We start from the raw sequence: 24,710 nt of genomic DNA on the forward strand, positions 1-24,710 counted from the left end.
GTCACTGTATACTGCTCTGTGATACTGTATCCTGTCATGTACTGTCCTGTGTTACTGTATACTGCTCTGTGATACTATATCCTGTTCTGTGTCACTGTATACTGCTCTGTGATACTGTATCCTGTCCTGTACTGTCCTGTGTTACTGTATACTGCTCTGTGATACTATATCCTGTGTTACTGTATACTGCTGTCATACTGTATCCTGTACTGTCCTGTGTCACTGTATACTGCTCTGTGATACTGTGTCCTGTCCTGTCCTGTGTCACTGTATACTACTCTGTGATACTGTATCCTGTACTGTCCTGTGTCACTGTATACTGCTCTGTCATACTGTATCCTGTCCTGCACTGTCCTGTGTCACTGTATAGTGCTCTGTCATACTGTATCCTGTCCTGTACTGTCCTGTGTCACTGTATACTCCTCTGTGATACTGTATCCTGTCCTGTGCCACTGTATATTACTCTGTGATACTGTATCCTGTCCTGTACTGTCCTGTGTCACTGTATACTGCTCTGTGATACTGTATCCTGTCCTGTAATGTCCTGTGTCACTGTATACTACTCTGTGATACTGTATCCTGTTCTATACTGTCCTGTGTCACTGTATACTGCTCTGTGATACTGTATCCTGTCCTGTACTGTCCTGTGTCACTGTATACTGCTGTCATACTGTATCCTGTCCTGTACTGTCCTGTGTCACTGTATACTGCTCTGTGATACTGTGTCCTGTCCTGTCCTGTGTCACTGTATACTACTCTGTGATACTGTATCCTGTACTGTCCTGTGTCACTGTATACTGCTCTGTGATACTGTATCCTACCCTGTACTGTCCTGTGTCACTGTATACTGCTCTGTCATACTGTATCCTGTCCTGCACTGTCCTGTGTCACTGTATACTGCTCTGTCATACTGTATCCTGTCCTGTACTGTCCTGTGTCACTGTATACTGCTCTGTCATACTGTATCCTGTCCTGTACTGTCCTGTGTCACTGTATACTCCTCTGTGATACTGTATCCTGTCCTGTGCCACTGTATACTACTCTGTGATACTGTATCCTACCCTGTACTGTCCTGTATCACTGTATACTACTCTGTGATACTATATCCTGTACTGTCCTGGGTCACTATATACTGCTCGCTCTGTGATACTATATCCTGTGCTGTCCTATCACTGTATACTGCTCTGTGATACTATATCCTGTACTGTCCTGTGTCACTGTATACTGCTCTGTGACACTATATCCTGCACTGTCCTGTGTCACTGTATACTGCTGCTCTGTGATACTGTATCCTGTACTGTCCTGTGTCACTGTATACTGCTCTGTGACACTATATCCTGTACTGTCCAGTGTCACTGTATACTGCTGCTCTGTGATACTATATCATGTACTGTCCTGTGTCACTGTATACTGCTCTGTGATACTATATCCTGTCCAGTATCCCTGTATACTGCCCTGTAATACTATATCCTGTACTGTCCTGTGTCGCTGTGTACTGCTCTGTGATACTATATCCTGTCCTGTATCACTGTATACTGCTCTGTGATACTGTATCCTGTCCTGTACTGTCCTGTGTTACTGTATACTGCTCTGTGATACTATATCCTGTCCTGTGTTACTGTATACTGCTGTCATACTGTATCCTGTACTGTCCTGTGTCACTGTATACTGCTCTGTGATACTGTGTCCTGTCCTGTCCTGTGTCACTGTATACTACTCTGTGATACTGTATCCTGTACTGTCCTGTGTCACTGTATACTGCTCTGTGATACTGTATCCTACCCTGTACTGTCCTGTGTCACTGTATACTGCTCTGTCATACTGTATCCTGTCCTGCACTGTCCTGTGTCACTGTATACTGCTCTGTCATACTGTATCCTGTCCTGTACTGTCCTGTGTCACTGTATACTGCTCTGTCATACTGTATCCTGTCCTGTACTGTCCTGTGTCACTGTATACTCCTCTGTGATACTGTATCCTGTCCTGTGCCACTGTATATTACTCTGTGATACTGTATCCTGTCCTGTACTGTCCTGTGTCACTGTATACTGCTCTGTGATACTGTATCCTGTCCTGTAATGTCCTGTGTCACTGTATACTACTCTGTGATACTGTATCCTACCCTGTACTGTCCTGTATCACTGTATACTACTCTGTGATACTATATCCTGTACTGTCCTGGGTCACTATATACTGCTCGCTCTGTGATACTATATCCTGTGCTGTCCTATCACTGTATACTGCTCTGTGACACTATATCCTGCACTGTCCTGTGTCACTGTATACTGCTGCTCTGTGATACTGTATCCTGTACTGTCCTGTGTCACTGTATACTGCTCTGTGACACTATATCCTGTACTGTCCAGTGTCACTGTATACTGCTGCTCTGTGATACTATATCATGTACTGTCCTGTGTCACTGTATACTGCTCTGTGATACTATATCCTGTCCAGTATCCCTGTATACTGCCCTGTAATACTATATCCTGTACTGTCCTGTGTCGCTGTGTACTGCTCTGTGATACTATATCCTGTCCTGTATCACTGTATACTGCTCTGTGATACTATATCCCGTACTGCCCTGTGTCGCTGTATACTGCTCTGTGATACTATATCCTGTACTGTCCTGTGTCGCTGTGTACTGCTCTGTGATACTATATCCTGTCCTGTATCACTGTATACTGCTCTGTGATACTATATCCTGTACTGTCCTGTGTCGCTGTATACTGCTCTGTGATACTATATCCTGTACTGTCCTGTGTCACTGTATACTGCTCTGTGATACTGTATCCTGTCCTGTACTTTTCTGTATCACTGTATACTGCTCTGTGATACTGTATCCTGTCCTGTACTTTTCTGTATCACTGTATACTGCTCTGTGATACTGTATCCTGTCCTATACTTTTCTGTATCACTGTATAGTGCTCTGTGATACTGTATCCTGTCCTGTACTTTTCTGTATCTCTGTATAGTGCTCTGTGATACTGTGTCCTGTCCTGTGTCACTGTATACTGCTCTGTGATACTATATCCTGTACTGTCCTGTGTCACTGTATACTGCTGCTCTGTGCTTCTATATCCTGTACTGTCCTGTGTCACTGTATACTACTCTGTGATACTGTATCCTGTCCTGTATCCTGCCCTGTAATACTATATCCTGTACTGTCCTGTGTCGCTGTGTACTGCTGCTCTGTGATACTATATCCTGTACTGTCCAGTGTCACTGTATACTGCTGCTCTGTGATACTATATCCTGTACTGTCCTGTGTCACTGTATACTGCTGCTCTGTGCTTCTATATCCTGTACTGTCCTGTGTCACTGTATACTGCTCTGTGATACTGTATCCTGTCCTGTACTTTTCTGTATCTCTGTATAGTGCTCTGTGATACTGTGTCCTGTCCTGTGTCACTGTATACTGCTCTGTGATACTATATCCTGTCCAGTATCCCTGTATACTGCCCTGTAATACTATATCCTGTACTGTCCTGTGTCGCTGTGTACTGCTCTGTGATACTATATCCTGTCCTGTATCACTGTATACTGCTCTGTGATACTATATCCTGTACTGTCCTGTGTCGCTGTATACTGCTCTGTGATTCTATATCCTGTACTGTCCTGTGTCACTGTATACTGCTGTTCTGTGATACTATATCCTGTCCTGTATCACTGTATACTGCTCTGTGATGCTATATCCTGTACTGTCCTGTGTCATTGTATACTGCTCGCTCTGTGATACTATATCCTGTACTGTCCTGTGTCGCTGTGTACTGCTCTGTGATACTATATCCTGTCCTGTATCACTGTATACTGCTCTGTGATACTATATCCTGTACTGTCCTGTGTCGCTGTATACTGCTCTGTGATACTATATCCTGTGCTGTCCTGTGTCACTGTATACTGCTCTGTGATACTGTATCCTGTCCTGTACTTTTCTGTATCTCTGTATAGTGCTCTGTGATACTGTGTCCTGTCCTGTGTCACTGTATACTGCTCTGTGATACTATATCCTGTCCAGTATCCCTGTATACTGCCCTGTAATACTATATCCTGTACTGTCCTGTGTCGCTGTGTACTGCTCTGTGATACTATATCCTGTCCAGTATCCCTGTATACTGCTCTGTGATACTATATCCTTTACTGTCCTGTGTCGCTGTATACTGCTCTGTGATTCTATATCCTGTACTTTCCTGTGTCACTGTATACTGCTGTTCTGTGATACTATATCCTGTCCTGTATCACTGTATACTGCTCTGTGATGCTATATCCTGTACTGTCCTGTGTCATTGTATACTGCTCGCTCTGTGATACTATATCCTGTACTGTCCTGTGTCGCTGTGTACTGCTCTGTGATACTATATCCTGTCCTGTGTCGCTGTATACTGCTCTGTGATACTATATCCTGTACTGTCCTGTGTCGCTGTATACTGCTCTGTGATACTATATCCTGTACTGTCCTGTGTCACTGAATACTGCTCTGTGATACTATATCCTGTACTGTCCTGTGTCACTGTATACTGCTGCTCTGTGCTTCTATATCCTGTACTGTCGTGTGTCACTGTATACTACATCCTGTCCTGTGTCACTATGTACTGCTGCTCTGTGATACTATATCCTGTACTGTCCTGTGTCACTGTATACTGCTGCTCTGTGATACTATATCCTGTACTGTCCTGTGTCACTGTATACTGCTCTTTGATACTATATCCTGTACTGTCCTGTGTCACTGTATACTGCTCTGTGACACTATATCCTGTACTGTCCTGTGTCACTGTATACTGCTGCTCTGTGATACTATATCCTGTACTGTCCTGTGTCACTGTGTACTGCTCTGTGATACTATATCCTGTCCTGTCCTGTATCACTGTATACTGCTCTGTGATACTATATCCTGTCCTGTCCTGTGTCACTGTATACTGCTCTGTGATACTGTATCCTGTACTGTTCTGTGTCGCTGTGTACTGCTCTGTGATACTATATCCTGTCCTGTATCACTGTATACTGCTCTGTGATACTATATCCTGTCCTGTCCTGTGTCACTGTATACTGCTCTGTGATACTGTATCCTGTCCTGTACTTTTCTGTGTCACTGTATACTGCTCTGTGATACTGTATCCTGTCCTGTACTTTTCTGTATCGCTGTATACTGCTCTGTGATACTATATTCTGTTCTGTATTACTGTATACTGCTCTGCGATACTATGTCCTACCCTGTAATGTGCTGGACATTGATATCTGGGTTATTTGTAGAAATTTTTGTCAGGCTATGAGCTAGACATTCCCAGAAGATTGTTCTAGCAGACATTACGTGCGCAGGATGTGGCCTTCTAAAGTCTAAACCATCAAACACTCTGTATTGTACATTAGCCACCAGTGAATATTCCCTGTACTGTACAATTTCCACAAAGTGTTAAGCTTTGCAATCTATACTTGACACCAGGCAGTGGGCTCTGTATTACTCACTGGCCACCAGACAATCAGTCGTGTTTTGTACACTAGCCTAGCCACTGGGCAATAGACTCTGTATTGTATACTAGTCACCAGATACTAGGCTCTGTATTGTATAATGGCCACAAGGTACTAGGCTCTGTATTGTATACCAGCCACAAGGGATTGGACTCTGCATTGTACACCAGCCACAAGGGAATGGGCTCTGTATTGTATATCAGCCACCAGAGAATGGGCTCTGTATTGTATATCAGCCACCAGAGAATGGGCTTTGTATTGTATATCAGCCACCAGAGAATGGGCTTTGTATTGTATATCAGCCACCAGGGAATGGGCTCTGTATTGTTTACTCGCCACCAGAGAATGGGCTCTGTATTGTATATCAGCCACCAGGGAATGGGCTCTGTATTGTATATCAGCCACCAGAGAATGGGCTTTGTATTGTATATCAGCCACCAGGGAATGGGCTTTGTATTGTATATCAGCCACCAGAGAATGGGCTCTGTATTGTATATCAGCCACCAGAGAATGGGCTTTGTATTGTATATCAGCCACCAGAGAATCGGCTTTGTATTGTATATCAGCCACCAGAGAATGGGCTTTGTATTGTATATCAGCCACCAGAGAATGGGCTTTGTATTGTATATCAGTCACCAGAGAATGGGCTCTGTATTGTATATCAGCCACCAGGGAATGGGCTCTGTATTGTATACCAGCCACAAGGGATTGGACTCTGATTGTATACCAGCCACCAGGGAATGGGCTTTGTATTGTTTACTAGCCACCAGGTAATGGGCTCTGTATTGTATACCTGCCACCAGGGAATGGGCTCTGTATTGTATACCAGCCACCAGGGAATGGGCTCTGTATTGTACACCAGCCACCAGGGAATGTGCTCTGTATTGTACACCAGCCACCAGATAATGGGCTCTGTATTGTATACCAGCCACCAGGGAATGGGCTCTGTATTGTATACCAGCCACCAGGGAATGGGCTCTGTATTGTACACCAGCCACCAGGGAATGGTCTCTGTATTGTATACCAGCCACCAGGGAATGGTCTCTGTATTGTATACCAGCCACCAGGGAATGGGCTCTGTATTGTATACCAGCCACCAGATAATGGGCTCTGTATTGTATACCAGCCACCAGGGAATGGGCTCTGTATTGTACACCAGCCACCAGGGAATGGGCTCTGTATTGTACACCAGCCACCAGGGAATGGTCTCTGTATTGTATACCAGCCACCAGGGAATGGCCTCTGTATTGTATACCAGCCACCAGGGAATGGGCTCTGTATTGTACACCAGCCACTAGGGAATGGGCTCTGTATTGTACACCAGCCACCAGATAATGGGCTCTGTATTGTATACCAGCCACCAGGAAATGGGCTCTGTATTGTATACCAGCCACCAGGGAATGGGCTCTGTATTGTACACCAGCCACCAGGGAATGGTCTCTGTATTGTATACCAGCCACCAGGAAATGGGCTCTGTATTGTACACCAGCCACCAGGGAATGGGCTCTGCATTGTACACCAGCCACCAGGGATATTGCTTATGGTCACCGTTGGAGTACAAGGTAATGTCAAGACATTGTGTCCCGCCACTGTCAGAACGTTTCCTGTGTCTCAGGAAATGGACTGTTCTGAGAAAGAAAAAACAATAGCCCATCAGCCGATCAGTAGATTATTATAAACGTGTAACTATTCTATGTTCATGCTGGTGAATGAACCTTCATAGATGTCCACCTTCCATTCAATGTTCCACACTGACTATAGACCCGCTGTGGGCAACCACCGGCCCTCCAGCTTTGATCTACAACAGCTGGAGAGCCACAGTATACAGAGCCTGCTATAGACCGCTCCTCACCTGGGATGGTGGTGCCGGTGGCAGTGGGGTCTTGGTAGTAACTGATACTGATTTCATGGCTCGGTGGCTTCATATCTAGTTTTGTTTATTTTATATAGATGTATCCTAAAACTTCTCCTAGTCTCCAGAATCACCCGAGGAACTCTCCTCTTCTAATCCCGTAATGATCATCTACATACACAGCGCAGTGTAAATATGATGTGAAACGTGATTGGACAGCGATTATTGAGTCGCAATCAGCTTTATCGACAGTTTTAAACTGAACAATTAACCTAGTAGGGTAGGGCGGTGTGTAACATGATGCATGAACTTGCTGTATACACCGATTATCACCATTAGTTATGATACTAATATTCTTCTCTCTTTCATATTTCTTTAGGACAAAGGAGAAAAGATCTGGAAGAAACTTTCAGTTGGTGCTTTTTTTTCTAGAAAACACAGAAAACAATCATCTTTTCCACTACTTCTGGTTTTTATTGACTCCGGATTTATAACAAGTTCTCCTAAGGATTCCTCCATATCCCGAAAAGTAAAAAGGGCACCCCCCACGAGAACTTTGGATTTACGGGAATCTTTTCCCAATGATGCTGTCCAATGGCACCATCCTCAACACCAGCAGCCCCAACGTGGACGCAGATGTCCTCCAAACGCACAAGGTGAGTAATGCTGTGCACGGCGCGGAGGCCATCTGGTAGGGGCAGGGTGGGTTTGGTAGGGGCCGGGTGGGTCTGGTAGGGGCTACGTGGGTCTGGTAGGGGCTGCGTGGGTCTTGTAGTGACTGTGTAGGTCTGGTAGGGGCAGGGTGGGTCTTGTAGAGGCCGGGTGGGTCTGGTAGGGGCCAGGTGGGTCTGGTAGGGGCAGTGTGGGTCTGGTAGGGGCCAGGTAGGTCTTGTAGGGGCCGGGTGAGTCTGGTAGGTGGCTCGGGTGGGTCTGGTAGGGGCAGTGTGGGTCTGGTAGATGGCCCGGGTGGGTCTTGTAGGGGATGGATGGGTCTTGTAGGGGATGGATGGGTCTTGTAGGGGCCAGGTGGGTCTGGTAGGGGCCAGGTGGGTCTTGTAGGGGCAGGGTGGGTATTGTAGGGGATGGATGGGTCTTGTAGGGGCCGGGTGGGTCTGGTAGGGGCCAGGTGGGTCTTGTAGGGGCAGGGTGGGTCTTGTAGGGGCCGGGTGAGTCTGGTAGGTGGCTCGGGTGGGTCTGGTAGGGGCAGGGTGGGTCTTGTAGGGGATGGATGGGTCTTGTAGGGGCCGGGTGGGTCTGGTAGGGGCCAGGTGGGTCTTGTAGGGGCAATGTCCATCATGTATTGTATACCAGCAAGCAGAGAACGGGTTTTGTATTGTATTCTTGGTTTGTTAAGTTTTCTGGAGGGGTATTTATGGTGTGATGCAACGTTGTTGCACGGTTAAAGCATGGGGATGCTTATCTAAGTAAACATTTCTAAATGTTATATCATTGATCAGTTTTCTAGGAATGGGTTCTTGTCTTTATAAGGCTGATGTTATATTTGTGTATTACTCTGCTGTGTATCTGACTTTAGGATAAGTGACAGCTCTGTAAACCACAAAGGTCAGATGTCAGGCTAATAATGACCAGCGACAGCATCATCATCATCATCATCATCATTTATTTATATAGCGCCAACATATTCCGTAGCGCTTTACAATTGGGGACAAACATAGTAAACTAATAAACAAACTGGGTAAAACAGACAAAGAGGTGAGAAGGCTGCTCGCACGCTTACAATCTATGGGACAGCAGTGAACATATTGAGCCGTGGACCACCATAACTTTAAATCTGAAGTACAGCAGCCGCATTGCATTGTGGGAAGAGAATGGCAGGACACATAAGTACGATAATGTTTCCTGAAGGAGAGGATCCGAACCAGACACAAGTGAAAGTCTCTCTCTGTCTCTTCATGAAAAGAGTCTGCGATCAGTCTCGGGGGACTGTGTCATTAATTACTGGTTCATTAGCATTGTTAATTTGTGGCAGACATCAGGCCCTTAAAGTGATCTAATACATATGTATAGGCCTGACATTGTCTCCTGCTCTGTGGTGAGTGACTGGCCCAGACCTGACCCCCGGGCAGGGGACTCGCACTCTCTCACAGTCCCCCCACACTAAAGAGCTGGGAAACTTCTCCAGCTGCGGGAAAATGGCCGCCGCGCCCCTTCGCCCTCCTGCTGAGATCTCCTTATAGCTGTAAGACAGCGTGTGCAGTCCCTCCGAAACTACATTGATTTAAATGTTTGTAATAGTTTTATATAAACAAGTAGCTTCAGTAAGAAATTATCTGCAGGAACAGAGTTCCCCTAAGAACGGCTATGTCTCAGGAAAGAGTATCTATCATGGTGAATCTGGAACAGTGTAATATTCTCCTTCGTTCTGTCCAACAATGTAAATGGGAGCTCACATATGAAGGAATGGTGCAGTTGGCTAGGCTATGATCACTTGCACAGAGAGATTTAAAGAGCACATGTCACCTACTCACAGTGGAAGCAGCCATTTTGTGGGCGGGGCCAGCTTTCGTGACGCTGTGGCCTATCCATTCATTATAAATGTTCTATCAGTGATGTCACTAGTTCTAAGTGAATTCATAGGCTGAAGGGGCTGCTGTCTCTGTGTGCCCTCCAATGACATGGGCTATAAACAGTGATGTCAGACAGCTCTCACGGCCAATCACCAGACTCTTGCATGTGTGAGTGCACCAGATGTGTGTGTGCACCACACCCATATGTCTCCAGGCAGATAATGTGAGTGGAGCCGTCACTGTTCACCTGTTCTGCAGACTTCTCTTAGGGAAAGTCCCAGGCCCGGTGTAAGCCCTGTAGGGTACTACAGATGTAAGCGATCACTATTACATTACAGACAGTATGTGTCTGATTTATCACCAGTGTGTCGCACCTCTGCTTTCTGTACCTGCCCCCGGTCCCGTCTTCCACAGGGTTTATAACTAATCCAATAGTAAACCATCCATGTGTAAAATAACAGAGGCGTTTAAAAGCTGATTACTTGACGTGTGTGTGAGAGGAACACAGTGCTTGTGTTAGTGACCTGGCACCGGCACACAGTGGAGGCCGCCTTTTTGTGGGCTAAATCAGCACCTAGTGAATTGTTGGCTCTCATGAACATTGGTTCATTCCACAAAATGGCCGCCTCCTCTGCAATGATCAGTTATTGCACTGCAACATTTAGGAATAGGTTTGTGAAAGTTTCCATTCCTTGACAGAATTTGAGGTGAGGCTGTTGTCCTCTGCAGTTGTCTGTTCTGTGTGTAGCTCTGGGTTTAATTTTTTTCTAAGTCATCTATGACCCATAAATATGTTAAATGTGATGTTTCCCTACACTCAGCCTATCGGTGTGACTTAATGGGAATCTAGGGTAGATCTGGGCGGAGTTTGGACAGGTCAGGGTGTGGCTTGGATGGTTAGTGGTTGGGACTTAAGTTGTCCTGATTTTACTTTTTCATATTTTTATGAGGTGTCGTGAAGAACGGCAGAATATTAGGTCAGAAGATGACTGTTACTGGCCGGTGTGCACGTTAGCTGGCCACGATGAAGCCACGAGTGATCCATTTAAACAGCGACTTCTGATGTCATAGTGCCGGTGCTCGATAGACAGTTGTGCGTTATATGGACAGTGCTCCCCCTACTGTATAATATAGGGATATTATAAGTCACATCAGGTTCTGTAACCTACAAGACAGCCCTCGGCTTCTCCATGTAATTTACAGCAGGGAATATATTCTCCCATATATTTTCACTTTTTAAAAAAACAAACAACTTTTTAATTGGTTTTTAGTCCATTTTAAAGCATTGTTACAAATACTAAGAAAAATAAAAGTACAAATGACTCAATATACATATGGGCAAGAAGAGAGAGGCATGACACCCAAGAGAAAGGAGGGGGACCACGTTTGGGGGTAGAGGGGCAGCCGGGTAAGGGGGGAAGTGGGTGGTGGTTATGGGCCTCAGAGGGGCTTGATGTCCGGTCAGTCCTGCCATACCTGAAGAGGGTTGACTTTACCCTGTGTGTCTCCAGCATATGTCTATACGGTGGCTGTAATTATTATTATTGATGTGTGTGTAGACTTAAGGGTGGATTTATCAAACCTTCTGAAAAGAAAATGAGATGTTGCTCATAGCAACCAATCAGATTTTAGCGATCATTTTATAGAATGCACTAGATCATTGATAACTAGAATCTGATTGGTTGCTATGGGCAACACCTCCACTTTTCCTTTCAGCGGCGATGGCTTCCCCACAATACTAGTTCTATTACTGCCATCTCTTTATTACTTATTCGCTGTACTTGTTCATAAATGAGGTCCCAAAGTCTTGTTGTTGGCTAGTGTTCATAACACATATAACAAAAAAAAGTACAACCTAAGCAATATAACCTACTGGCTACATAATAAACTCCGGCATCTGGCAGGTAACCCCCGCAGGAGCTGACAGCAGCTGGAGTTTCTCAAGAGATATTCTGGGTCTATGACAACTGCAACTGGGATGACTGTAAGGCGCTGTGTTTATTTACTGATATCTGTATGTTTTAGCTACTTGTAAGCCTGCGAGCAGTACCCTGTTACCCCTTTGTCTGTTTTATTAATGTACAAATACGTTGTTTTTCCTGGTAAGTTAGATATTTGTATATAAGTTGCGGTGGATTGCGTGGTAGTGGTGAAACGTTGGTATAGCTGGTATTTTCTTGGCACTGGGTGTATACAGACATCTCTGTTCTCCTCCGTTCTGTGGCCCCAGGGTGTCTCTCCTGGCAGCGGAGAGGTTACAGTACAGAGAAGTGAGGGGGGTGGAGATGACAGCCAGATGTTTTATACTGCAGCCAGATTCACCTCAGGACTCTCCAGTGCCATAAACTCTCTATACTAACCGGCACACGTGTTTCCCGTTATCCAGATATTTACATGTCACCTGCTGGTGCTGCTCATATCCTCAGCTCTTTGTTCTATGGGAAGACAATTCTGTACAAAGTAATATGATCTGTCCACTGTGCGTCTGTCCCTCTCCCTCTATGCGTCTGTCCCTTCCCCCTCCCTGTGTGCGTCTGTCCCTTCCCCCTCCCTCTGTGCGTCTGTCCCTTCCCCCTCCCTCTGTGCGTCTGTCCCTTCCCCCTCCCTCTGTGCGTCTGTCCCTTCCCCCCACCTCCCTCTGTGCGTCTGTCCCTTCCGCCCCCTCCCTCTGTGCGTCTGTCCCTTCCGCCCCCTCCCTCTGTGCGTCTGTCCCTTCCGCCCCCTCCCTCTGTGCGTCTGTCCCTTCCGCCCCCTCCCTCTGTGCGTCTGTCCCTTCCCCCTCCCTCTGTGCGTCTGTCCCTTCCGCCCCCCTCCCTCTGTGCGTCTGTCCCTTCCGCCCACCTCCCTCTGTGCGTCTGTCCCTTCCCCCTCCCTCTGTGCGTCTGTCCCTTCCCTCTCCCTCTGTGCGTCTGTCCCTTCCCCCTCCCTCTGTGCGTCTGTCCCTTCCCCCTCCCTCTGTGCGTCTGTCCCTTCCCCCTCCCTCTGTGCGTCTGTCCCTTCCCCCTCCCTCTGTGCGTCTGTCCCTTCCCCCCACCTCCCTCTGTGCGTCTGTCCCTTCCCCCCACCTCCCTCTGTGCGTCTGTCCCTTCCGCCCCCTCCCTCTGTGCGTCTGTCCCTTCCGCCCCCTCCCTCTGTGCGTCTGTCCCTTCCGCCCCCTCCCTCTGTGCGTCTGTCCCTTCCGCCCCCTCCCTCTGTGCGTCTGTCCCTTCCGCCCCCTCCCTCTGTGCGTCTGTCCCTTCCGCCCCCTCCCTCTGTGCGTCTGTCCCTTCCGCCCCCTCCCTCTGTGCGTCTGTCCCTTCCGCCCCCTCCCTCTGTGCGTCTGTCCCTTCCGCCCCCTCCCTCTGTGCGTCTGTCCCTTCCGCCCCCTCCCTCTGTGCGTCTGTCCCTTCCGCCCCCTCCCTCTGAGCGACTGTCCCTTTCCCCTACCTCCCTCTGTGCGTCTGTCCCTTTCCCCCACCTCCCTCTGTGCGTCTGTCCCTTTCCCCCACCTCCCTCTGTGCGTCTGTCCCTTCCGCCCCCTCCCTCTGAGCGACTGTCCCTTTCCCCCACCTCCCTCTGTGCGTCTGTCCCTTTCCCCCACCTCCCTCTGTGCGTCTGTTCCTTTCCCCCACCTCCCTCTGTGCGTCTGTCCCTTTCCCCCACCTCCCTCTGTGCGTCTGTCCCTTTCCCCCACCCCCCTCTGTGCGTCTGTCCCTTCCCCCTCCCCCCTCTGTGCGTCTGTCCCTTTCCCCCACCCCCCTCTGTGCGTCTGTCCCTTTCCCCCACCTCCCTCTGTGCGTCTGTCCCTTTCCCCCACCCCCCTCTGTGCGTCTGTCCCTTTCCCCCACCTCCCTCTGTGCGTCTGTCCCTTTCCCCCACCCCCCTCTGTGCGGCTGTCCCTTTCCCCCACCCCCCTCTGTGCGGCTGTCCCTTTCCCCCACCCCCCTCTGTGCGGCTGTCCCTTTCCCCCATCCCCCTCTGTGCGGCTGTCTCTCCCCCCCCCCCCCCGCATCTGCCCCCCCTCTGTGTGTCTGTGCCTTCCCCCCCCTCTGTGCGTCTGTCCCTTCCCCCCTTGTGCGCCTGTCCCTGTGCCTGCCCTTCCCACCCCTCTCTGTGCTCCTGCCCCTCTCTGTGCCTCTGCCCCTCTCTGTGCCTCCGCCCCTCTCTGTGCTGCTGCCCCTCTCTGTGCTGCTGCCCCTCTCTGTGCCCCTGCCCCTCTCTGTGCCCCTGCCCCTCTCTGTGCCCCTGCCCCTCTCTGTGCCCCTGCCCCTCTCTGTGCTCCTGCCCCTCTCTGTGCTCCTGCCCCTCTCTGTGCCTCTGCCCCTCTCTGTGCCTCTGCCCCTCTCTGTGCCTCTGCCCCTGCCCCCTCTGTGTGCCCTCAGTCTTCTATCTTTGTCTCACTAGTGCACCGTCCCCGTACAGCTGATACATGAGCAGTGCACTTGGAGTCAGATGTAAGAGCGGGCTTTGGGGGTGTGGTTTCCTCTTGCCTCCCTTGGGCTCTGTTACCTGGTTTGACTCTGCATTGCAGTAAAGATTTAACTGGAGAAGAGCCAGATTTAGAGAGCTGAGTGTGAGAGAACAGAGCTGTTTCCCCCCCCCCCCCACACATAAGCAGAGATATTTAACATGGGAAGTGTGTGTGTAAGGGGAACTGATATTGTATGAATGATGAGTGCTAGTTACCTCAGCCTGTGTATTACAGCAAAATATAATGTTCATGTAAAAGCATTGTGAAAATATCTTGTAAAAAAATGTACAAGATGTGAGCAAAGCTCAGTGGGGAACAGAGGCTACTGTGTAAGAGGTGAGCAGAGCTGAGTGGGGTCTGTGGAAAGTGTGTAAGAGATGAGCTGAGTGTGGAGCAGAGGGCAGTGTGCAAGAGGTGAGCTGAGTGGGGAGCAGAGGGCAGTGTGCAAGAGGTGAGCTGAGTGGGGAGCAGAGGGAAGTGTGCAAGAGATAAGATGAGTGGGGAGCAGAGGGAAGTGTGCAAGAGGTGAGCTGAGTGGGGAGCAGAGGGAAGTGTGCAAGGGGAAGTGTGCAAGAGATGAGCTGAGTGGGGAGCAGAGGAATTGTGCAAGAGGTGAGCTGAGTAGGGAGCAGAGGGAAGTGTGCAAGAGATGAGCTGAGTGGGGAGCACAGGAATTGTGCAAGAGGTGAGCTGAGTGGGGAGCAGAGGGAAGTGTGCAAGAGATGAGATGAGTGGGGAGCAGAGGGAAGTGTGCAAGAGATGAGATGAGTGGGGAGCAGAGGGAAGTGTGCAAGAGATGAGATGAGTGGGGAGCAGAGGGAAGTGTGCAAGAGGTGAGCTGAGTGGGGAGCAGAGGGAAGTGTGCAAGGGGAAGTGTGCAAGAGATGAGATGTGTGGGGAGCAGAGGGAAGTGTGCAAGAGGTGAGCTGAGTGGGGAGCACAGGAATTGTGCAAGAGATGGGCTGAGTGGGGAGCAGAGGAATTGTGCAAGAGATGAGATGAGTGGGGAGCAGAGGGCAGTGTGCAAGAGATGAGCTGAGTGGGGAGCAGAGGGCAGTGTGCAAGAGGTAAAGTAGGGAATAGAGGGAAGTGTGTAAGAGGTGACTAGAGGACTTGTGATGGTTAACAGATATTTTTTTTCTTTTGTTGGCTTCATAACTTAAAGAACATAATTGTCTCATTTAAACTGCATTTAATTTTTATCCTTATTAATATCTGCACATCCACAACTGCTGTATATATCCGCGTGTCTCTAATCGTACACCCATATCCCTGGATGTTATATGTGTACATCTCCTTTACGTGTATGCGTCTTCATTATTTACGCACGTCTTCTTCTTTTTTTCCCCTCCAAATGTTTAGGTTTTTTGGTCAGATGAGGATTTTTGGAGTAAAACTGTCTTAGAATCGCTGTATTGTGGTTAATGTCGTGTAAATATGAATTTTGTACAGACTCTTGAGAAGCTTTTCCTGAACTGCAGTTGGCTGTCCAGGAGTTGTTGGGTTGAGACTTGGCAGCCCCTATGGCTCCTGGCAGTTCCAGTCTAGCAGTGTATTAATATATACGTGTAGTGTAATTATAGAGCAGACCTAGTAATTGTGTCACCTGGGGCGAGCGCAGGCAGGCTCATATCGCAGCCATAAAACCAGACTTGGCTCCCGCCCGCTCCGGGCGATCCCTTTTCTGTGTACGGTGACAACGCCGCTCTTGTGTTGCTGGTGTCAGGAATAGTGACTCACTTCTTGTCACCCAATGATTAGCCAAAGTGCATAACAGATCCTGCCGGCGCCTCCGTTTGTGAGTCACTTCTATTAATGTCAATGGGGGCCTCCTAATTCTACGTGGTTCTGTCCACCCCCTGCTTATAACCTTCCTGAGAGCCACGATTCTGTCATATAGTCGTCCTATCCTCACAGATGCTATAATGTACTGTCGGGGGGACACTTAGATGGGCAGTATCGTCAGAATATAGTTATTGTAAAATTAATTGAAATGACATTATACCGCGTTGCGGAATATGTTGGCTATAGTTACCGTCCTTAATAAACATTTCAAACCATTATTTTACTCTCTACCTCTTTATTTTGCATGTCTGTGTCTTGTATACCCCAGAGGCCCTCCCTCACTAGCGCATTATATCGCCATGTGGTAAGTTGTCGGAGTGATGTCGGAAGTAGTAGTATTGGGGGCTAGCGTTTCCTAGGGTTAAAATGGCGAATGATTTGGTGTCAGATAGGAGTACATGCATTTAGAGGATTCATTAACGTGACTGGATTAGCCAGTGGGTCCTTCAGTTATAATTAGATTTGTGCAAGGAAGGGGTTAAGACTTGTTTAAACATTATCGAGCAGGTCCTGTCTCCTCTCCCACCCCTCTCCTCTCCCGTCCTGTGCCGTTTCTTGAGGTTTTCCTTGCAGTTTATGAGGGAAAGCCAGACCTGCCGGACCGCGGCCCCTGTTTCCGGGTGTACGGGAGTCATTGGCAGCCGTCCTCCTGGTATCTGGCTCTTGCTGCATCTCCGGGTTTTTCGTGACACAAACAGGTTGTTTTAAATGGAAAAAAAAAAAGAGTGTGTGAGTAAAACCAGACAGATCGGCCACAACTAATAATACTTTGCGGCTGGTCTCGAGCCTACCTGCATCTACAGCTCCATCATGGTTTGTCTGCAACAAAACTACATGTATTAATAGATATATATGGTTCCTGGAGATAGGTGGACAGTTTCCTCTCTGAGATATAGTCCAGTGTTCTCCCCAGCACCTATTTCCCGGGTGCTCCCCCCGGCGCTTGGATCCACACAGAGTCCTATTACAGATTAAACTATTGTTTCTCCTATTAGATCAGGCACTATGTGAGCACTACAGCCAGCAGTGTGTGTTACACCACTGACCACCAGTCTGACCAGTACTGGAAGGTGCCGCCAATAACCGCCAACATTTTTCATTATTATAGCAAAGTATTACAACTGCCCCCACCCGGGTACTTCTTAATGCCACCCGGCTAGGCAAAATTTTCCTTCGCAAATACTACAGTCCATTCCATTCCTGACAGTCTCACCGAAGTGAGGGCAGCCATTTTGTTTTCTCCCCTTAGATGAACAAGCTGAAAGTTGAGCTGTAATTCGGGGCTGACCAGTTGTTGTCATAAGACTAACATGGGCCCCGGGCCCTCCACTCATACCCCTGCGTCACCTTCTGCCTTGGACCCACTATTGCAGAACGGCCGTAATCCGTACCAGGATGGCTTGTCTTTCTGCTAGACAGGCTTAGCCACGCGGCAGCCAATACTCTCGCCCAGTGGGAGTCGTCGTCCTTGACGTTCCCGCAGGTTTGGAGTTTGACCCCCAGGCAGTAGCCTCATCCCTTCCTGTTATGCTCCACCACTATATACTCCATCCATTATAACCCATTCCTGTCATTTAACACTACCACTGCCGGCTATTTCTGAGCTGCTCCGCTGTGTCACCTTTAACCCCTGCAATGTAGTGAGGCCTATGGTACACGGGGTGGTACCAGGGTGGGGGACGTGGTTGTAATACATTAGATGGTAAATTGCGTAAGATTTGTTTGCCAGAGCTCTGGGCTCCCGAACTGCTATTGGTCCCACCATCCGCCGCTGTTATAACGGTCCTAAAGGCCTTAAATGGTCATTAACACTCATTTACAAATCGTGACTGCAGTGTTATGTTCCTACAGGGGCTGTCTGGAAAATGGATTTGTGGACTGTGAACGGCAGCGTGTCGCTGACCGTACATAAACCGGGTCCATACCAAGGTAGACACAATACAAGTGTGAAAACACAGCACAGGGAAGGCACCGCTCGTCGGAGAGCTTACAATCTAGTAGTCTAGCAAAAGGACACATGGGTGTGCCCAGTGAAATGCAGAACGAGTACATTTTGCATAGGACAATAGCTAGACCTGAGTGGATTACATGCATTCCATGATCCATGTGGGACTATGCGCCATTCTGTGCCAAAAATCCATTCAAATTAGATTTTATTTTCCGTAGCCAAATCTAAGAGCTGGTAATGGTGGAGAAGCAGAGATAAGTCACAGTGATTCCTCAGACAGAGAAGGAGAAACGGTCTCAGAAGTAAAATCTATTTCTGGGAGATTATATTTGAGCCTGGGAACAACTTGTAATGACGACATGACTGGGCACCTGTTCTAAGGATATAATATGCATATAATAGTATTGTTCCTTGTGCTGGAATTCTAGTTCTCCTGAATGACCCGACGCTTCTCATGTTTCCCCTCGGCTGACGGTCAGTAGATTCAGCCTCCCGTCATGTACATAAGGACAGCTGACGGGATTAATCCGCTCAGCGGAGGGCTCCCTTGTCATAACACGTCTCCGCTTATGTACCCATCGTCGCCCCCAACTGGCAGTCGTTAGGATCTGACTTCTCTGTGGTCCTTTCCTCGTCTCCTGCAATCACCGTTGTATATGGCACCCAGATAAATGAAATCGGCAGATATAATAAAAAACAGGGACTCCACACTGGTAAATTAAATTATCCATCTCCTTTTAATTTGCACATTGCTGTTTTGGGACTTGATTTTGGTTTTTGGTAAAGCCCTGCGTGAAAGGATGTGGTGTCCTTGTCTGCATCGATTGGCCACACAATTCCTGACCTATAAATGTGTGTGTACATCGTACAATAGTCCTTTATACTGCCTGCTCATACAGATAGAGCACCGGTACTTGTGACAAAGCGCCACGCGGCACTCCTCGCCCTGTTCTAGTAGCTCCGCCCCTCTCCTATATATGTTGGGGCTAGCTGGATGCACCATATTGCGACAAGTTCCCCCCGCTGCGCCGTTTGTCTCGTGGGTGCATCTAAACCATGGGCAGAACGACCGACGTGGGGACGTTTCATTACATTTTATACGGTAAATAGGACTTGTGCGTTTATTTAATAACGCTGTTCAGACATGATTCTCTCTTGTGTATCTAAATACTTCATCGTGCTATTGTGATGTTTGCGAATAGGATAATGCGACTTTGGGATTTACCACTAACACGATCTCTGCGCTATTGTTGGGCCCACGTACACACATTTCTTCGAGTGGTGCAGGAATACCGCTATGCTTTGACTTGTATCTTATGATTTGCGTCACTCCACAGATACACGCCCACTTTTTTTGTCCCACGAGAGAATCCGTACGTGTACGTTAAAGCGCAAAATGCGTCAATCTGTAACTGAGGCTCTCATAGTGGAACTAATCCCCCTAAAAGAAGAAGCAGTTACATTGTCCTGTATCAGGCATCTCTTCATACATGTCAGATAAACTGGTGCTTTATACAATCGCATCATTCTATTATATTGGTGATATTGTGCTGTGAATGTCTGCCTATAAATAGCATAATATTTTACCATTGCGATTTTGTTGCTCAATCTCATGATTAATTTAAGCCATAAATGAGGGTGAAATTAGCAGTGTTTTAGGAGGATAACAGGAACGTTTTATTAATGCAAGGGGTGGTATTGAAGTGGTAGGAGTGGTTTACACTTCTGGCCAAGGCGCCTTTCAGGAGAAAACCCAGGCGTGTTACCCAGCGCATCGCACGACCTTTATAAATTATCTACTCTGTTTTATAACATTGTCTATCTCCCAAATACCCCTGTTTGTGGAGCTAGGAAGGGCGGAGCTTGCATGGAAATGGGTGGAGTTTTATGGGCGATCTGGATGGATTGACAGCGGGGATTGGAGGGTAAAGGGACAGGACTTAGTTTTACAAATAGTTCTTCTGCTGTTTGACACTTTAAACCCCTGTCCCTGTGCAGGACAGCGAGGATTGTTACATGCACTCCTGACACACACAAATGACGCTGTGCAGGTTGTTTGCTCGTAAAGCCTGATGAAGACATTCTATTATTATAAAATGATACAAAAATGGAAATTAATTAACCAGTTTATAGGATCACAGCAGGTACATGTGAACAAATACAGAGAACAATCACCCAACATACTGCTGTTATCCAGGACAAGAGATACTTTTCTATTGTGCGTAAAATACAGAAACCTCAGCTACACACATTTGTAAATGCCTGATAAGCCACCCGCCAGGTCAAGGCGCTCCTGCTAATAGGGTGGTCCTAACTCTAAACCGTGAGAGTCCCTATGTTGGGATCATACATATGTGTTTTTAAATTGAGAGTTAACTTTCCAAGAAGTACCCCAGGAACCTCCCAATGACTTTACAGCACCAGAACTCCCCATCAGCTACTGATACCAGAACCATAGTATTATACATCTGCTTTGTGAATGGCTGTAATGTAGACTCCACATGCCTTATGTCCCCTATAATGTGGTGTGAAAGGAGGCGGGGTTCCAGTAAGAAGGGGTGGAGCTTAGAGGGAGGAGTCGCTATAAAGGCACTTGCCCTTGTCCTGGGGTAAAGCAAAAGCTGGATTCTACACGGGGGGCATTTATAGAAACCATCAGTGCAGTGTTTATACATTTTCTTTTCTTTTCAGTTCTGGTTTCCAAAAATGTCCCAGAATTTAATTCTTAATTGATAGTATCAAATGTAATTTATTAATTGTGAGTCATTAGTGCCCGCTATACCCGGACTGCCAACTGGAGCTGTCCGGGTATAGCAGTATATGGTCAGGTAATAACCGCATCGTGTTCTCTTTCTCCGCAGGGAAAGGACGATTCCAGGGAGCAGAGAAGTAAGGAAGAAAAGCTGGATGTTGGGGCGCCTGTGAAGAAAGTTGGGCGTCCAGGCCGGAGACGCAGAATAGAAACGGTGAGTTATGGGGTGATGCCCCCACTTGGTGGTTTTATCTTAATGGCTGCTGTGCTCACAATACATGGAGAGTGTAATACATCATCTCTCAGGTACTGATGTTACTGTGGGGTCTGCTGTTCTGGATTATGTGCTTCTGCCCTAACCTGGCTGTAATCTGTGCTGCCAGGTTTTCCGTATTACACATTTCTGCCATCTCAGGGAATGACTGTATCCAAAACATTTCAGGAAAATTCTTCCCACCAACATCCTTACTTTGTGGACTGATCTTTTGGTTAGTACCACACGGTCGCTCCCTCCGTTTGTAAAGATCTTGGTGAATGATGATGGATCTGGCGGTACCCTCTCTCTCCGCAGCACGGTAGCCCGTTGTCGGCTCTTTGTGCACCGCGCACAAATGTGCCTGACCAGGTGTGATGGGCGGAAGGAAAGGAAAGCAGTCCTGGGCTTATGTCACATATCGAGGTGATGTTTCTGCCGCTGTCCCTGTTGGCACTCCAGTGGCATACACACCAAGTGATATCAGTAAAAGTATATTTCCAAGCAAAGTTTATTTCATTGTAAGAGGTGGTACTGTTAGGGCTGAAACTCCTGTATTGCTATATAGAGGTATACTTAACCTTCAATTGACAAGCCAAAGATTATATAATCTTTGGCTTGTCAATTGAAGGTTAAGTATACCTCTATATAGCAATACAGGAGTTTCAGCCCTAACATTTGGTGCCTTACACCCGGGATTCTCACAATCATCTGTCAGGAGTACAGAACTTTCCATAACGATTATCTTATTATTTAGGGCCCTTAATAATAAGATAACTTATCCATAATTCATATGAACACATGAACCTAGACCCCACAGCACTAAAGGTAGGAGGGTGGTCTTTGATTGGACATTGGCCCCTCTTCATATTGCCCACCTCTGTGTACACCTAGGGGCACTTCTGTACTGCGGAGCCGTCTAACGAGAGCGGAGCACATAGTCCCGCACCTTTATTCTATTACCAATAAATGTTCGCTGAGCGGAGCGGGTGCAAGGTGTGCGCAGTGAGCGCGCCGTGTAAATGAGGCCCACCGGTGTCAGGATAGTGTCCGCAGTGTATGTTACAGCTCTCGTTTACTCATAGTACAGCGACCCTAATATATTAATTATTAATCAACAGATGTATGAGGGGTTTGTGCAGATAAACATTTACACAGAATTTGACTCTTACTGTTGAAATGAATGGCCCTAAATAGTGGAACTGCAATTTTGTGTTACACTGGGTACTATTGTATAATAATTATTATTTCTGCATTCAGTCCTGTCTCATTTAGCAGTATGCCCCTTCTATTAGTAATCTGTTTTACCATGTCCTTCCTACTGCTTTCTATGTCTATATACTGCTGCCATCGTCCTCCCCTGTCCCCTCTTCTTTCTCATCTTCCCTGCACAGTATCCTTCCCCACCTCCGGCTAACCTATCACCACTTCAGTATATGTCTATATACTGCTGCCATCGTCCTCCCCTGTCCTCTCTTCTTTCTCATCTTCCCTGCACAGTATCTTCCCCACCTCCGGCTAACCTATCACCACTTCAGTATATGTCTATATACTGCTGCCATCGTCCTCCCCTGTCCCCCCTTCTTTCTCATCTTCCCTGCACAGTATCCTTCCCCACCTCCGGCTAACCTATCACCACTTCAGTATATGTCTATATACTGCTGCCATCGTCCTCCCCTGTCCCCTCTTCTTTCTCATCTTCCCTGCACAGTATCCTTCCCCACCTCCGGCTAACCTATCACCACTTCAGTATATGTCTATATACTGCTGCCATCGTCCTCCCCTGTCTCCTCTTCATTCTCATCTTCCCTGCACAGTATCTTCCCCACCTCCGGCTAACCTATCACCACTTCAGTATATGTCTATATACTGCTGCCATCGTCCTCCCCTGTCCTCTCTTCTTTCTCATCTTCCCTGCACAGTATCCTTCCCCACCTCCGGCTAACCTATCACCACTTCAGTATATGTCTATATACTGCTGCCATCGTCCTCCCCTGTCCCCCCTTCTTTCTCATCTTCCCTGCACAGTATCCTTCCCCACCTCCGGCTAACCTATCACCACTTCAGTATATGTCTATATACTGCTGCCATCGTCCTCCCCTGTCCCCCCTTCTTTCTCATCTTCCCTGCACAGTATCCTTCCCCACCTCCGGCTAACCTATCACCACTTCAGTATATGTCTATATACTGCTGCCATCGTCCTCCCCTGTCCCCTCTTCTTTCTCATCTTCCCTGCACAGTATCCTTCCCCACCTCCGGCTAACCTATCACCACTTCAGTATATGTCTATATACTGCTGCCATCGTCCTCCCCTGTCCCCTCTTCTTTCTCATCTTCCCTGCACAGTATCTTCCCCACCTCCGGCTAACTTATCACCACTTCAGTATATGTCTATATACTGCTGCCATCGTCCTCCCCTGTCCCCTCTTCTTTCTCATCTTCCCTGCACAGTATCTTCCCCACCTCCGGCTAACCTATCACCACTTCAGTATATGTCTATATACTGCTGCCATCGTCCTCCCCTGTCCCCTCTTCTTTCTCATCTTCCCTGCACAGTATCTTCCCCACCTCCGGCTAACCTATCACCACTTCAGTATATGTCTATATACTGCTGCCATCGTCCTCCCCTGTCCCCTCTTCTTTCTCATCTTCCCTGCACAGTATCTTCCCCACCTCCGGCTAACCTATCACCACTTCAGTATATGTCTATATACTGCTGCCATCGTCCTCCCCTGTCCCCTCTTCTTTCTCATCTTCCCTGCACAGTATCTTCCCCACCTCCGGCTAACCTATCACCACTTCAGTATATGTCTATATACTGCTGCCATCGTCCTCCCCTGTCCCCTCTTCTTTCTCATCTTCCCTGCACAGTATCTTCCCCACCTCCGGCTAACCTATCACCACTTCAGTATATGTATATATACTGCTGCCATCGTCCTCCCCTGTCCCCTCTTCTTTTTCATCTTCCCTGCACAGTATCCTTCCCCACCTCCGGCTAACCTATCACCACTTCATTCCACCCTACTGCAACATTGACTGTTCAGCCTGCACCTCACATTCTACCCGCAAGGCCAGAAAAACTCAGTGCCCCCCATTTTCTCACACTTCTCCCAAGACTATAAGCTCTCACTCTTATGTCTCATGTCTGTCCATTCTCCATGTAAGAAAAAAGAACATGTTGAAAAAAGTAGGGATATCGGTGCCATTCTAGGGTATGTTTAGAAGCGTAGGTGGAGTGTGTGCCACTTTGTAGCATGTTGAGAAGAGTATGGGGATTAATTCTTTTTGTTTCATTATGTTGATCGTCTGCATGCCCGGAAATTATATTCTCTTAATTTCCTATTTTGGTGATAGTGTTTTTCAACCCTCTGTTTACTTTCCCCCCTCACCGGTTTCTTTGTGAAAAATATATTAAAATGTATTAAATCTAAGCAAATAACACACTGATTAAATCATGTTTAATTGTACTGTTTTGTATAGTTTTCATAACATATTCAAAATCTCTTAACAGTGATATACTTAGTTATCATTTCTTCACTGTTATTCACAAATTAAGTCCATTAATAATTCATAAAAATGGATCATGGTAAGTCAAGCTGATACAGACATAATTTGGGTC

The 24,710-nt window shown here is 47.4% G+C and overlaps 1 protein-coding gene across 6 annotated transcripts in view; it reads left to right on the forward strand.

The window, feature by feature from the left end:
* The first annotated feature begins 7,699 nt into the window (after window positions 1-7,699).
* DNMT3A (DNA methyltransferase 3 alpha) overlaps window positions 7,700-24,710 on the forward strand; it is a 132,377-nt gene continuing 115,366 nt past the window's right edge. For all 6 annotated transcript variants that reach the window (XR_012689509.1, XM_075201092.1, XM_075201089.1 and 3 more), the window contains exons 1-2: window positions 7,700-7,971; window positions 20,948-21,052. Coding sequence is in view for 5 of the 6 variants with exons in the window: in XM_075201092.1 (XP_075057193.1) it covers window positions 7,897-7,971; window positions 20,948-21,052 (180 nt within the window). In the remaining variant the exon portion in view is untranslated. The remainder of the gene's footprint in view (window positions 7,972-20,947; window positions 21,053-24,710) is intronic.

The sequence above is a fragment of the Mixophyes fleayi genome, chromosome 3, assembly GCF_038048845.1.
Source record: "Mixophyes fleayi isolate aMixFle1 chromosome 3, aMixFle1.hap1, whole genome shotgun sequence".
NCBI classification, from domain to species: Eukaryota; Metazoa; Chordata; class Amphibia; order Anura; family Limnodynastidae; genus Mixophyes; species Mixophyes fleayi.